At 41.5% G+C, this 12,557-nt stretch overlaps 1 protein-coding gene across 2 annotated transcripts in view; it reads left to right on the top strand.

Annotated features, from left to right (window-relative positions):
- Positions 1 to 12,557, top strand: part of vps50 (VPS50 EARP/GARPII complex subunit) — a 100,850-nt gene that overhangs the window by 21,621 nt on the left and 66,672 nt on the right. For both annotated transcript variants that reach the window (XM_035620587.2, XM_035620586.2), the window contains exons 6-10: positions 3,459 to 3,529; positions 4,009 to 4,126; positions 4,867 to 4,902; positions 5,225 to 5,307; positions 11,931 to 11,973. In XM_035620587.2, coding sequence (XP_035476480.1) covers positions 3,459 to 3,529; positions 4,009 to 4,126; positions 4,867 to 4,902; positions 5,225 to 5,307; positions 11,931 to 11,973 — 351 coding nt within the window. The remainder of the gene's footprint in view (positions 1 to 3,458; positions 3,530 to 4,008; positions 4,127 to 4,866; positions 4,903 to 5,224; positions 5,308 to 11,930; positions 11,974 to 12,557) is intronic.

Here is a 12,557-nt window from a genome sequence, read left to right as displayed (position 1 = left end):
TCAGCCCACATCCAGTGTTTCCCCTATAAGCACCACACACTGGTGAGAGGAGAAGAAAGAGCTCTGCTTTATCTCTTTAGAAACTTACGTTATGTAAAGACGCTTCATTTTGCGGTCAATCCACACAAGAAACTTTACACTTACTGATAATGACAGCACAACAACTATAAAAGAAGCAGTGGGTAGATGTCAACAATGTTCTTGGTGCTTGCCTCTTGATTGCAGATGTATTTAGTGTATACAGCATGGTAAATATGATTTATTCTGCCCTTTGAATATGAAAGGCAGCTGAATAAATGGTGACACACAGTACATACTGTATTTGACCCAATCGGGAAGGAACGTAGGTGTCTGCCTCATCGTTTCCCAAACTCTCAGTTTCTGTCTGTCTGGACTAGTATGCAACCCCTGAAATGATCCAGAAGTCTCAGTTTCAGGGGCTCAAACACGAATGGCAGAGTTGTAAACGTTTTAAAAGTGATGCATTTGAAACCTAAAACATATCGGTGTGGATGTGGCCCAAGGCTCCTCTTACTGCCCTGTGTTTTCGGCGCCGTATCCCTGCTTCTGTATAAGGTTTTTTCATCTGTTTTACGTCTACTATTTTTCTTTTCCCAAGTCTTCTTATCTCCTCAGTGTGACTTCTTATCAAACATATACTGAGAGACACATCCTGCTGCAGAGACACGGAGCCACGGAGCACAATGCCACTTCTCACTAGTGCTCATTTGCTGTGAACAACACATCGGTGAACACAAACTGTGCAGACACATACAGTCATGCCTTAGCACGCTAAGTGTCTGATGTGATTCACAGCCATGGAGTGAAAGACCTCTCGTGTGTGGATTGCAGTTTCTACCCACTAGCGACACGTGGCTGCTGCTAACACTTGTAAAGGGTCAGAAGTTTGATCTGCTTTCCTCACATGGCAGGTTACACAGAGGTCACTATCACAAATTAATTTACAACTGCTGATTACTAATGAACTGTGTATATATTTTTTATAGTTTTTTTCTGCCTTCTCGATTTTTGATGGAGAAGTGGAAGTAGTGGAAGTCTGAGTCCGACTGTTGCAGAGGGGACCACATTGTAAAATGCTTAGCTAAAAAAAATATCCATTCAATTGTACGCTAAAGGATGTATTTTTTCACTGCTTCAGTTTTCTGCCAGACAGCCGTTTAAGTTTGCACCTTTTTTTTCAAGCGTACTTCGGCCATGAATTACTGCGCCAACTCGTAGCTTGAGTCGCTGTTTGCGGAGTGATACTGCACCAGCGCGAGTTGGCGCAGTAAGTTAGTAATTTATCCAACCTTGGTGGTCCTACCTGCCAATTACACTGCATTTTCATTGGGGGAGACCAGAAATTTACAAGGAATTGATGTGGCAGGATGGTTACATAGATAGATGGATGGATGGATGGATGTACTTTGATCTCAAACTGGACAATGTGTGTGAATGTGGAGACAAACACTGCTGTGAGTCCTAAATGCCATTCAGCTTAGTTTTTCGTTCACCTCACTACACAAAAGCAACTCGGATAGGGCTTGAGTAGAAGCTCCGTTGGAGTGTAAAGGTAGGACAGTTAACAGGGAGCCAGTGTATAATGGATGTGCTGGAGGGTCACAGGAAAGACCTCTTATGAAAATTTGAATGGAGAAGCTTGGAAAATACTTTTCCTTTGGGACTGAACAGCTCCTCCTCCTCCTCGACCTTCAGTCCCCACAGCCGAGATGTGTACGTGGAGGTCGTAGGAGTCGTTCACCTCCGTGTATGTGAACAGTACATAGAGACTTACTGTACACCGATATTTTTGTTGTGTTAGATAATGGTATTCAGCCTTTCTGTACTTAATCACGCAGTTTTTTTAAGTTTATCCCCCTCATGCATATCTTTTGTTTTAACCTTTAACCTAAAATCTCACTGACCAGCTGCACCCCTGTGCGCAGTGAACTGTTGTCTGTCAGGTTACTGCAGCCTACAGAGTGGACCGACGGCTCAGTGGCTGTATTACTGAATGCATTTTGGCTAAGTGTACTGTACTGCTGTGTACAGTAGTGCCTGTGTGTTGACACTGACACAAAAAAGAAATGTTTCTTTGACCTGGTTTTCTCTTAAGTGCATCTCTTGACTCTACTGACCATTGCCAACTTAATACTATTATTATACTTCTCACTGATTGGTTCCTTTCACAACTTTGACTTTTCATCACTGCCATGATAGATAGATAGATAGATAGATAGATAGATGGATAGATAGATCCATATATAAATTTACTTTGTGTTAACAACATGACTGTCTCCCATATCGAGGCTGCGGGTTCGAGCCCCGGCCAGGGCAATAAAATCAACAACAGAGAAACAATCTTTCTCCAAAATCGCTTACTTCTCATTTAAGGGACTTATACTGTATTTCTCATGATGCATGTCACTCAGAGAAATCCCTGACTCTTGAAGCTACCCTTGTGAACTGTCATGAGGGTTTGTCCAGGTCGTGATCTCTCACCAACAGCAGAAGTTCCACTTTGATGTTGTTGTTGTTTATTGCCATTGAAAATGAATTAATGAATTAATTCTGTTGGTAAAAGTTTTTTTAGTCTGACAGTGTTATGATGACATTTTTGATGATCATTGGAATGTTTATTTTCGCACAGTGGTGATACATAAAAAAGGAAAGAACAAATCAAACAACAACCATCTCCCACCTCAGGCTTGACATCTGGTTAATCAACAAAATGAAATGAAAAGAGCATGAGAAAAGTAAAAGACATAACAGCCATGTAATTTGCCCTTGGTGTGCAAGGGGCTCCTGAGGGTGTGCTTGTTCTCTACAGAGGTCACTGAAGGGGAATAATAAGTGAACTGATCCTTTCACTGCACATCAACACTGAAGAAAGGAAGGTTTTGTCTGATTTTCTTCTTTGAAAATTGGTCTCCTGAACTGTGTTACACGTTGGCGCTGATGATACATGCCTCACCATAATAGCCTCATCTATGATATCTGTCTTCATAAATTGCTCACAGCAGGATGCATCTCACAGAAGAGTGCTCTGATATGTGTGTGTGTGTGTGTGTGTTTGCAAGTGTTGCTCTTCATGTCTGTGCAGTGGTGATTTGCTCAGTAAATGGCATTATAAAAAAAATACATCTCGCTGACAGCATGGCAAATGAACCAGTTTAACAATAATATCATGGCGTCCTATGGATATTATAAGAGTATACAGTAGACCAAATAGAGTATTCTTTTTGGGGCTGTTTCTTAATACTTATACTGTATATATTTCAGCAGTTGTCAAATAGTAAGCGATCTTAAACATTAATTTTGAAATGGGTCAGTGTTATTTACACAATTGTAAGTTGCTTTGGACAAAAGCGTCTGCTAAATGAATGTAATGTAAAAAAAAAGAAGGTAATTTATGTCGTTTTGTCATTTTTACCAAACCCCTTGTTCCTTGTTCATAGGAACTGGAGCGAGTGACCGCTCTACAGACCAACCTGCAGCTGGCAGCTGTCATTTGCACTAATGCAAGAAGGTAATGGATTTCTTTCACATACCAACTATTCACTTAAGTGAATGGCTCTTCAAATAGCCCATTCAAATCGCATCTGGATACCAAGTGTTTTCACGTACAGTAACTGACATAGCTGCCCCCCCCTTTAAATATTCTCATTGTGTTGATATGGTCACCCATGACAAATGATTCAGTCTTCCCTTGAAGTACAGTAGCTATCAAAAACATGACACTTTCTTTGCTACAATATATTATTTCTTTGTTCAGAGCTGTTTTGGCAGCAAAAGGGGGACCTACACAACATTAGGCAGGTGGGCATAATGTTATGGCTGATCGGTGTAGTCACATCAGTTATAGATCGTTCCCTACATAGTAGAGAGTTCTACTTGTGTATTATTCTACCACCTTATTGTACCAAACTTCAAAATGTCAGGAAAACATCACAATCTGAACTCGTATTGATGTTTTACTGTGCCTGTGCTGTAACATCTTGTGTGTAGACAACTGAGCGTGGCAAAGGAGGGATTCACGGAGGCCAGCCTGGGTCTACTGGCCAATCAGAGGAGAAGACAACTGCTGACAGGCTTGCTGAAGTCACTGAGAACCATCAAGACACTGGTAAAATTTACACACACAGTGTTCCTAAGTAATAAAACATGTTCTGTTCAAAACCTCATTTTGCAGTTAAGGGAGACCAGTGTTTTGGTCACAAAGGCCAGAGGAGTAATTGCGGTTTGGTTCAAAACTAAACTAGTAACTGGCAACTTGGCTGCCATGCCTTACACAGATTGTTCCATCATCCACTGTGGTGCCTGTTGAATGAAACTCATATCTGTTTGAACGGGATGAAATTCAGACAACAGCTTACGAGCAAACACTTTGAATTAATCAAGTAAAACTCACCTTCTTAAGGTGATTAACATACCTTTCTGTATTACTTTTCGTAGTTGTTTTTGTACTGTTACAGTTGATTCATGTTCATGTTTAATTTCTGACGTGCAACATAAATCCCATGCATCATAATCCTGAGGAAAGTCACCATTTTTGTTTGGGAATCTGACTCTGAATGCTACTCCAAGAATCCACCCTGAGGTCTGTCTGAAATACTGTCATACACAGTGTGACATGTTCTACAATAATCCACAGTCATCATCACAACTGTTCTTCTGGAATATTTAAATTATAGCAAAACATCCTGTTTTTGCTCAGCTCATTTGCTGTAACTGATCATGTTACCAACATAGTCAGAGCAGGGATTCATGTAACTAATGCTCAAATAGTTGTCTTTTAATATTGAGGCCTGTTGGTGATTTTTATGCTGCATTCATGTCTTCTTCTTGTCATTTTTCCCCTCACAGCAAAGAACAGATGTACGACTCAGCGAGATGCTTGAGGTATTGTAATCCCCTCCAGACGCGCGCACACACTCACTCACTCACTCAAAAATACAAGACGATGGGACCAATCTATTGTGAAGGTCATCGAATGGATTTGACTACCACCGAGTGTGATCCTTAGTTTTCCGCTGTAAGCACCATTTTTTAAAATAAGATTCTTGTTTCATAATGAATCATCACCGTCATAATCCTGAATGATCCAGCGTCAACATTTAAAACTGTATTTATAAAATGGGTTCATGTGATACTACACCTTTAAGCCCGTTTTTTTTCTTAAAACAATTTTTTTTTTGATTAACTCCCTTCTCTGTTTCTGTAGGAGGAAGACTACCCAGGTGCAATCCAGTTGTGTCTGGAATGTCAGAAAGCTGCCAGCACCTTTAAACACTACAGCTGCATCAGGTACAGTATGAGCAGACTCATCATTCTAAGTCCGTTGTCAACTCTTGGAAACTCCTTTAAATCACGACCCTATGTCTTCTTTGAAATGCAGATCGAAGAACGTTGTGTTTTTTCTCTCACAAGGTTGGATGTTAATAATGTCTGATTAAGGGGCTTTTTATTTCCTCTTCCTTTGAAAAAAACCCCACCTGATTTTCATTGACCTCTGGCAATTCGATTACATCGACTGTGACGTCAAAGCAGTTTTCTTGACTTTTTACTATCAGGCTTTTAGCCTATTGAAACGTGTCTAAAGCAGGACTCCCTCTCATCTCAAATAGAAACCTGTTGCTACCACTGTATTTTTGAGAACATTGCTGACATGTTTCAAATAAATTTGGATTGCAGCCTCCAGCTTTAAGCATATTGCTTATCAATTGTGGTGAACACCCTCTGCTCTAGAATAGTATTTGGATTGAATGGTATCTGCTGATACGATGTAGAGAGGCAGGAAGACAGCTGAACCATTAGGGTAAAATTATGTTTTTAATGCCCCCACATAAATGTTGAGACACACCTCTTTAGAGCCAGATTTGAAAGGCTGCCACAGAAAACTTGGGTGTGTTGGAAGTTTATTGTTTCTAAGTATATGTTTGTGAGATTGCTCTCCTGAGCAAACAGGAAAAGATGTTGAATACCAGCGGGAGAAACGTCTCGGCCCCTTTGATTTCCAGTTGTGCGCAATTTGTGCCAGTAGGTGGGCTACTCAGTGCTCCATTTTATGTATTGATTACGGATTGATCAGGGATGCATGTCATTGCTGGCGTCCTCCCTCCTCCTGCGACACCTTGTACAAGCTCAGACACAATGTTGTATGAAGAGGTGTGTAGAGCCAAGAGCTTCCCTTGCTCCCAACACACGGCCATCTGACAGAAACACATCATCTGTGTTTCGGTGAAAAAGGTTTTTTCAAACACCTAAACTGAGGGCAGAGATGGCCATAACATACGACTATTACATGAAACAAGCAAAATGTTAACACTGTGCTTTGTTCTCCTTCTGTTTTCTTTTTTTATTTTTGTTTCAAACCAGCTTCTTGATTAAAACAGAAATAGACAACATTTTGGCTTAAACTTGTCATTATGATTATAAAACTGATTGCACAGTGTAATTGCGACAGAAAAAAAGGCACCATCTGCGCCTATATTGGTCCCATATAAGCCTTGCACAACCCGATTTACAGCGTTACCAAAACAAGGTAGAGAATGTTCTTCTCCCAGTAATTATCCCCAGTGATGGAAATTGCAGATGGTGGAACAGCCGAATTGACAAAAACAACTCAATGTTGCAAGAGAAAAAGAATCCTGTTGACGGAGGAACAAAAGCAGGTGAAGAAGGAGTTTGATAGAAAAAGAGATGAAACAAGAGTTTAGAGCTCTGGGATTTGAGAGGCTTTATAAACGACTTGTGGTTTGTAATGCAACCAGCCAACTTATTAATACAACCGCACGTGTAACTCAAGGTTTTTTGTTCAAATTGGGATTATTTGGGGGGTTTTTGGTTGTTGCTTTGGACAGTAGCCAGGCTGCTGCATTGAGTGAGCCATGATGCGAACGCTGCTGCTAGTTGGCGGTTGGATCCAGAAAACGAAGAAGGAGCTTCAGTGGACATATTTCTTTCTTCTCCTCCGTTATCTCCAAAGTGGTGTTCACAACTTTCTCAGGCGTCTTGCTGCTGCAGCGTCTTTACAACAGTGACCAAACAGTAATACCTACTGTAACCACTAGGGGCACGAAAGTTGTCTGTTGCCTCTCTGTAAACTTTAGTAACCAACCATGCAGCACATTGTCAACACTTCCTGAGGTGGTAGTGTCAACAGTAACACCAGCCACATTCACTTACCTCCAGCTTGCAGCTGCTGTGTATTTATGCGGTATCACTTTTGTTTTCAGTGCCATTTGTTTTTTTTGGGGGGGGGGTTTGAACATAGTAGTTTTACACATTGGTGCCTTGATCACATTCCTGTCATGCTTTGCATTGGCATCAACCCTCGTTCTTAGACTCTCTGCCCATTATTGCTTGAACCCTGATTGCAGCAGTGCCCTCTACCTAAAAGCTGCTTGTCAGTCTGCTGCAATTTGATGTGACCTTGTAGCTATGCGTTTTCCATGCCCTACAGAGAAGCTTTGTTTCACTCCCACCTTTCCATTGTCGCTGCCCATCGACCTTTTAAAAGTCAATATTTTCTCAACAAGGCACTCGTACAGCTTCCCTCTCCATCTCAGGCCATTTTCATCAGGCGGTGCACATGGCCAGCTAGTGGGCCACTTAAGACCTGTGAACTATTCTGTAGCTTTACATCGGTGTGATTAAAACCTAAAGCAATGTGTATAGCAAAGTGCCTGAAGCCTGTATTCTCTGGAATCACCAGCAGAGGGTGACTCGCTGGTTACCAAAAGAATTCTGTTTCTACAGAAGTCTATGAGAAAACTCGACTACTCACTTGATTTATAATGTTGGTAAACATCTTCCTGAGGAGTTTATGGTTTCAATCGCCAGTTTAAAGTCTTCTCCAATACAGCGTGGTGTTCATTTATTTAATTATGGTCCCATCTACAGGAAAATAGACGATAAACAATTAGACAATTGTAACAGAATTCCACCCTGCTCTGGCTTTTAAGTATTTTCTTTCACTCCACCTAAAAAAAAAAGGAATTCACTTTACTGTAGGTTACTCTAGGTGAATCTCTTCAGCTACTGTATGTGCCATTTTAGGATTGAGGGAGGTTGTTCTTTCAGGTGTTCTTATCTCTTTGGAGGACAGGGTGCCTCAGCTGCATGTTCAAGAGGAAGGCTTCTGTATTAATATCAGATGTTTGTGTTGTCAGACACACAAACAATTTTGTGCAGGCTTCACAACACGCAACCATTTCATATATTTATTGAGAGCCACGGTACCCTCCTCCCTGTCTTTGTGGTCGGAGTATATGTTCTTTTGGAGGCTGGGTGACTGTGTCCCCGAGCAGATTTTTAAAAAGTTCTCCAGATGCAATGTTGTAGTAGTGTGTAGCGAATACTTGCAGCCCTCCCTCACAACAACAGCAGGGTTTTGGAACATTTTCAAAGTCAGTCGGTTTCTTTGGTCTGAACAACATTTTGTTATGGAGGTGTTTTGTGCATTTGTCTGCCTCCGTTTGTCACCAATATTATTTGTTTCTGTTACACTTGCATGCTTGTCAGAGAGTTGATGCTTAAAGGTTGTCTATATACACAAGCTTGTAAACATTAGCACAGTAGCAAACAACTAAGAGTGAAGTGATGGCGTCCTGAGCAGAGAATGAAGTCACACTCCTTTTCTCACAAACAAAAAAAAAAGGACAAATTCCCTTGATCTGTTGTGATCAATTTTTCACAGCACCCTTCCTGCTAACTTCCCCTGCTTACGCGCATGCAAAATTGTGGTTGCTGTTGACCCTGTGTTTCTCTCTTTGAAGCCCTTCCCCTGCCACTTTGTTGCCTCTGTGCCTGCCTCGTTCCACAACTACAGCAAAAATAGGATTCTTGCAAAATTCAAGCTTCCGGCTGACCCTCGAAGCGAAACCACACATTGACTATTTAGTGAGTCAGCAAGTCACCGCTGAGAGACTAGCCTCCAGGCCCCGTGGACACCTATTGCCAGTGATAATTGAAAATGGGATGCAAACCCCCCCACCCTCGATCTCTACGTAACTCTATTTCAATCCTCTTGTTCCCTGCAGGGAACAGATTGTTAATTAGGTTTTCCTCCTCATCTGTTATTTATGCATTCTGTCTGATCATGGGAGGGTGTCAGTATGTAGGGAGGAGCTGCATCTGTACACACCTTGGAGTTTGGACAGTGTCATTAAGTAATATATACAGCGCGTGGACACAACGACAGCAGGTGACCTGGGGTATCGGCTTTGACTTGACCTCTCTAGATCAAGGATCTAAGATGTGCTTGTGCTTGTCGTTTTTGAACTTTGGAAAGATCCAGGCTATTGGTTTTGCTCTGCTTCTCGTCTTCAAGCTAAGCTCAATTACCCAAGTTCTGGCCATAGCTTCACATTTAACATATGCTGCTTTCAGACATGCACTGAAGTTTCACATTTTCACATTTTCACCAACTTCTCCTGGGGGGCTGTATGTGAGAACGCAAATGTCCGCAAATGCTGCTCCAGACATTTTCCCAATCTTTTCCCATCAGCCGCCTAGTAACATTCTGGAAATTTTCAGAGTGAGCCCATGTGCGAATACAGCAGGGAAACCTGCGTTGAATTCCCAGCAAGCAACTGGGCATGTTGAGTGCTGTAAACAAAAACTCTGCTTTCTGCAGCTGAATTATCGTCCTCCTACCTCCTGCATGTTCTACTCAGACGCCGCGGAATGTTACGGAAATTTTCCTGCTGTTGTGAACACATCCGACTTGGACAAGCTTCTGCTGCGTTCGTCATTAGTGAACGGCAAAACTCCGGAAAATGTCATGTCTGAAAACAGCTGTAAAGACATGAGAGTTGTATCAGTCATCTCATCTACTGTAACTCTTGGCATGAAAGCCAAACTATTTCATGGTATTCCTTGTATTGTTGGTCGTCTGCCACGCAGTAATGGTGATAGGTTTCCGTTCTGGGAAACTGAGCCGGTCCATTTTGCTCTCAGGTGTGTGGTTTTGTGGGAGGACATTTTTCCCTCTCACGTGCTCCAAAATTGTTCAGTTTGTGGTTTTGCTCCTCTACCTCACCACACTGCAGTGTGGGAGTTCACGAGAACACTGTGTGGTGATGAACAGGGCATATATCATGTTGGCCCCTTCTCCTCGGCTGTATCACCTTAGTCTGGCTGCAAGAACTGTGAGCCTTTGTTTAGCGCTCTCCTGGGCCCTGCAGATGGACGTTCAGATGTATTTTTCTTTGGATGTCATGATCTGACATTGATCATATCATATCTCTTTAGTTGAGCCGGCGTACTCACTCCGTGGTGTGTTTTCTTTATCTTGGCTAAAGGTCGTGGTTTCCACTGAGGATAGGGGCTGTGACCTGCCTTACGGATCTCGCAGCTGAGAATATCTAGTGTTATCACTGCTTTGGCAAATACAAGCTCATTCAAATTCACTTACACTGTGGTACATGTCGAATGTGAGTATAGTGATTGTCTGTAAGTAATATCTGCCTCTTAAGCTTCACAGTGATTCCTCTTGGTCACATGAAAAGCAAGGTCTCGTTTCATATTCTTCTATTAGTTCACCATGACGACCTTTCCGTTCTAGTCCATCAGTTTCCAATATGAGAAAACAGGCTATTCATGCCCATTTTTGAATATTTGCTAACTGTTTGCGTCGTGTGGATTCATGTCCTTTGTTTAGTGTCACACTCGCAATACACATGCAGACGTTTTGTGATGGCATGCTCATTTTGTTACCTGCTCTCCAAACGACCAGTGGGACTCAATCTGCAGTCTCCTCTCGGTTCCTCCCTCCTCCTCCCTCTCTGTCCCCAACTGGAGCGAAGATGCTTAATTAGCAATTTGTTAAGGACACTCGCTCCCTGGGGTAACTGGAGTCTCACAAGGCACAACATAAGAGCAGGCTGACCCGAAGAAGACCCCCAGAAACTGTGGGACAGGGGGATGATTATGAATGGGCACAGTGCAGGGGGGGGAGTAATGAGGGAATAGAATTGGCGCCTTGGGACGAGCAAAGCAGTCGTGATTTCTGTTGCTGCTTCTCAGCTTTCGAGTTGAAAGCATTTCCCAGGATAAGGGAAAAATCTGAGGACGCCTAAAGGATGTGTGGGCGTTTTGTGTCTTGACTAGCGTGGGTACATGCACAGGCACGCACAAACACAGTCACACCAACACCTTTTATACACTGGATTCCCCAGCTGAAATTGAAATAGAACAAACACTTTGAAACACACAAAAATAATTCATGCCTTCTCAAAGGAATTTTTGGAATATATGCATCATATTTTTCCACCAATGTTGCCCTTTTTGGATGAAGCATCAGCATTTCAGTGGTTTTGTGATATATTCTGGTTGCTTTTAAACTTAACTGATTAATAGTTGGGGTATTGTAATATACTGTTATTGACGATAACCATGATATTTAACACACCAACATAATAGGTATTAGCATTTTGTAATATTTTGAGTGCAATTAATTTGCCAAAAAGAGACAAAATACACAGTAACAGTAACAAAGTTAGAGATGAATTTAACTGATAGCAATATACATATATTTTCTTTTTCAAAATTCCTATAGACAGTGTGATAAAAATGTTATAGATAATTTTTTTGGCTACAATAATCTAAATCATAATAAACCAATTATTTTGTTGGCATAACTGAAGGGTCAGAATTAACATGATCAAATATGCCTACTGGTTCTTAATTGGGAAGACTGGCTGTATTTTCTATGTTTCATATAATTAATAATTGGTATATATTACTGTTGGTTAAGCAATATAAAGATTTTTATGTGTCTGCTTGAACTCCAGCAACTTGTGGAGGGTGTTTATTTAATTTTTACTACCAAAGCAAAATATAACCAATTGCTATCAATAGATACATTGATTATGGAAATCAATTGAGCAACTAACACTCAATAATCTCCTTTTCTTACCCCACAGTGAATTGAATTCCAAACTGCAAGACACCCTGGAACAGATAGAGGTATGTGCTTTATCTCAGAGTCCATTATTTGTGAGCGATATCAGTAAAGAGACTTTAAGCTGTGAATGATATTTTGCCCTAACATTGTCATTTTCCAGATGCCCTCATCTGAAAGAAGCAATTTATGCTTCATTTTGACATTTTGATGGTTAAGCTTTCTCATTCCGGATTTGCCAAATATTGACACTTTCAGAAAGTCATTGTTACGAGCGTGGGGGCACAGTAAATTGTATCTGTTTCATCTCTAGCTGCGCTGTGATACTTGCGTTTGATAAATGGTATGCAAAGCAATTTTCTCTGTGCCGCTGCGCTTGAGCAGATTAATTACTTACAGTTTTGTCTGTACACAGAAAATAGGCGCGCGTGTACGTGCACATACGTGGCATTCACCAAGGTGCTTGTTTGTTTACCTGTCGGCTTGAGTTTGGGAATAAGCAAATTAAGATTTTCTGTTATTGGTTCCCCTCCCAAACACGCACACACATACACACATACACACACACACACACACACACACACACACACACACACACACACACACACACACACACACACGCACACACTGCCCTCAGGCAGTTTTCTAT

This window comes from Scophthalmus maximus, chromosome 22 (genome assembly GCF_022379125.1).
Source record: "Scophthalmus maximus strain ysfricsl-2021 chromosome 22, ASM2237912v1, whole genome shotgun sequence".
In the NCBI taxonomy this organism is placed as follows: domain Eukaryota; kingdom Metazoa; phylum Chordata; class Actinopteri; order Pleuronectiformes; family Scophthalmidae; genus Scophthalmus; species Scophthalmus maximus.
Note: the sequence above shows the minus strand (reverse complement) of the source record. Positions and strands in the feature narration are given on the sequence as shown.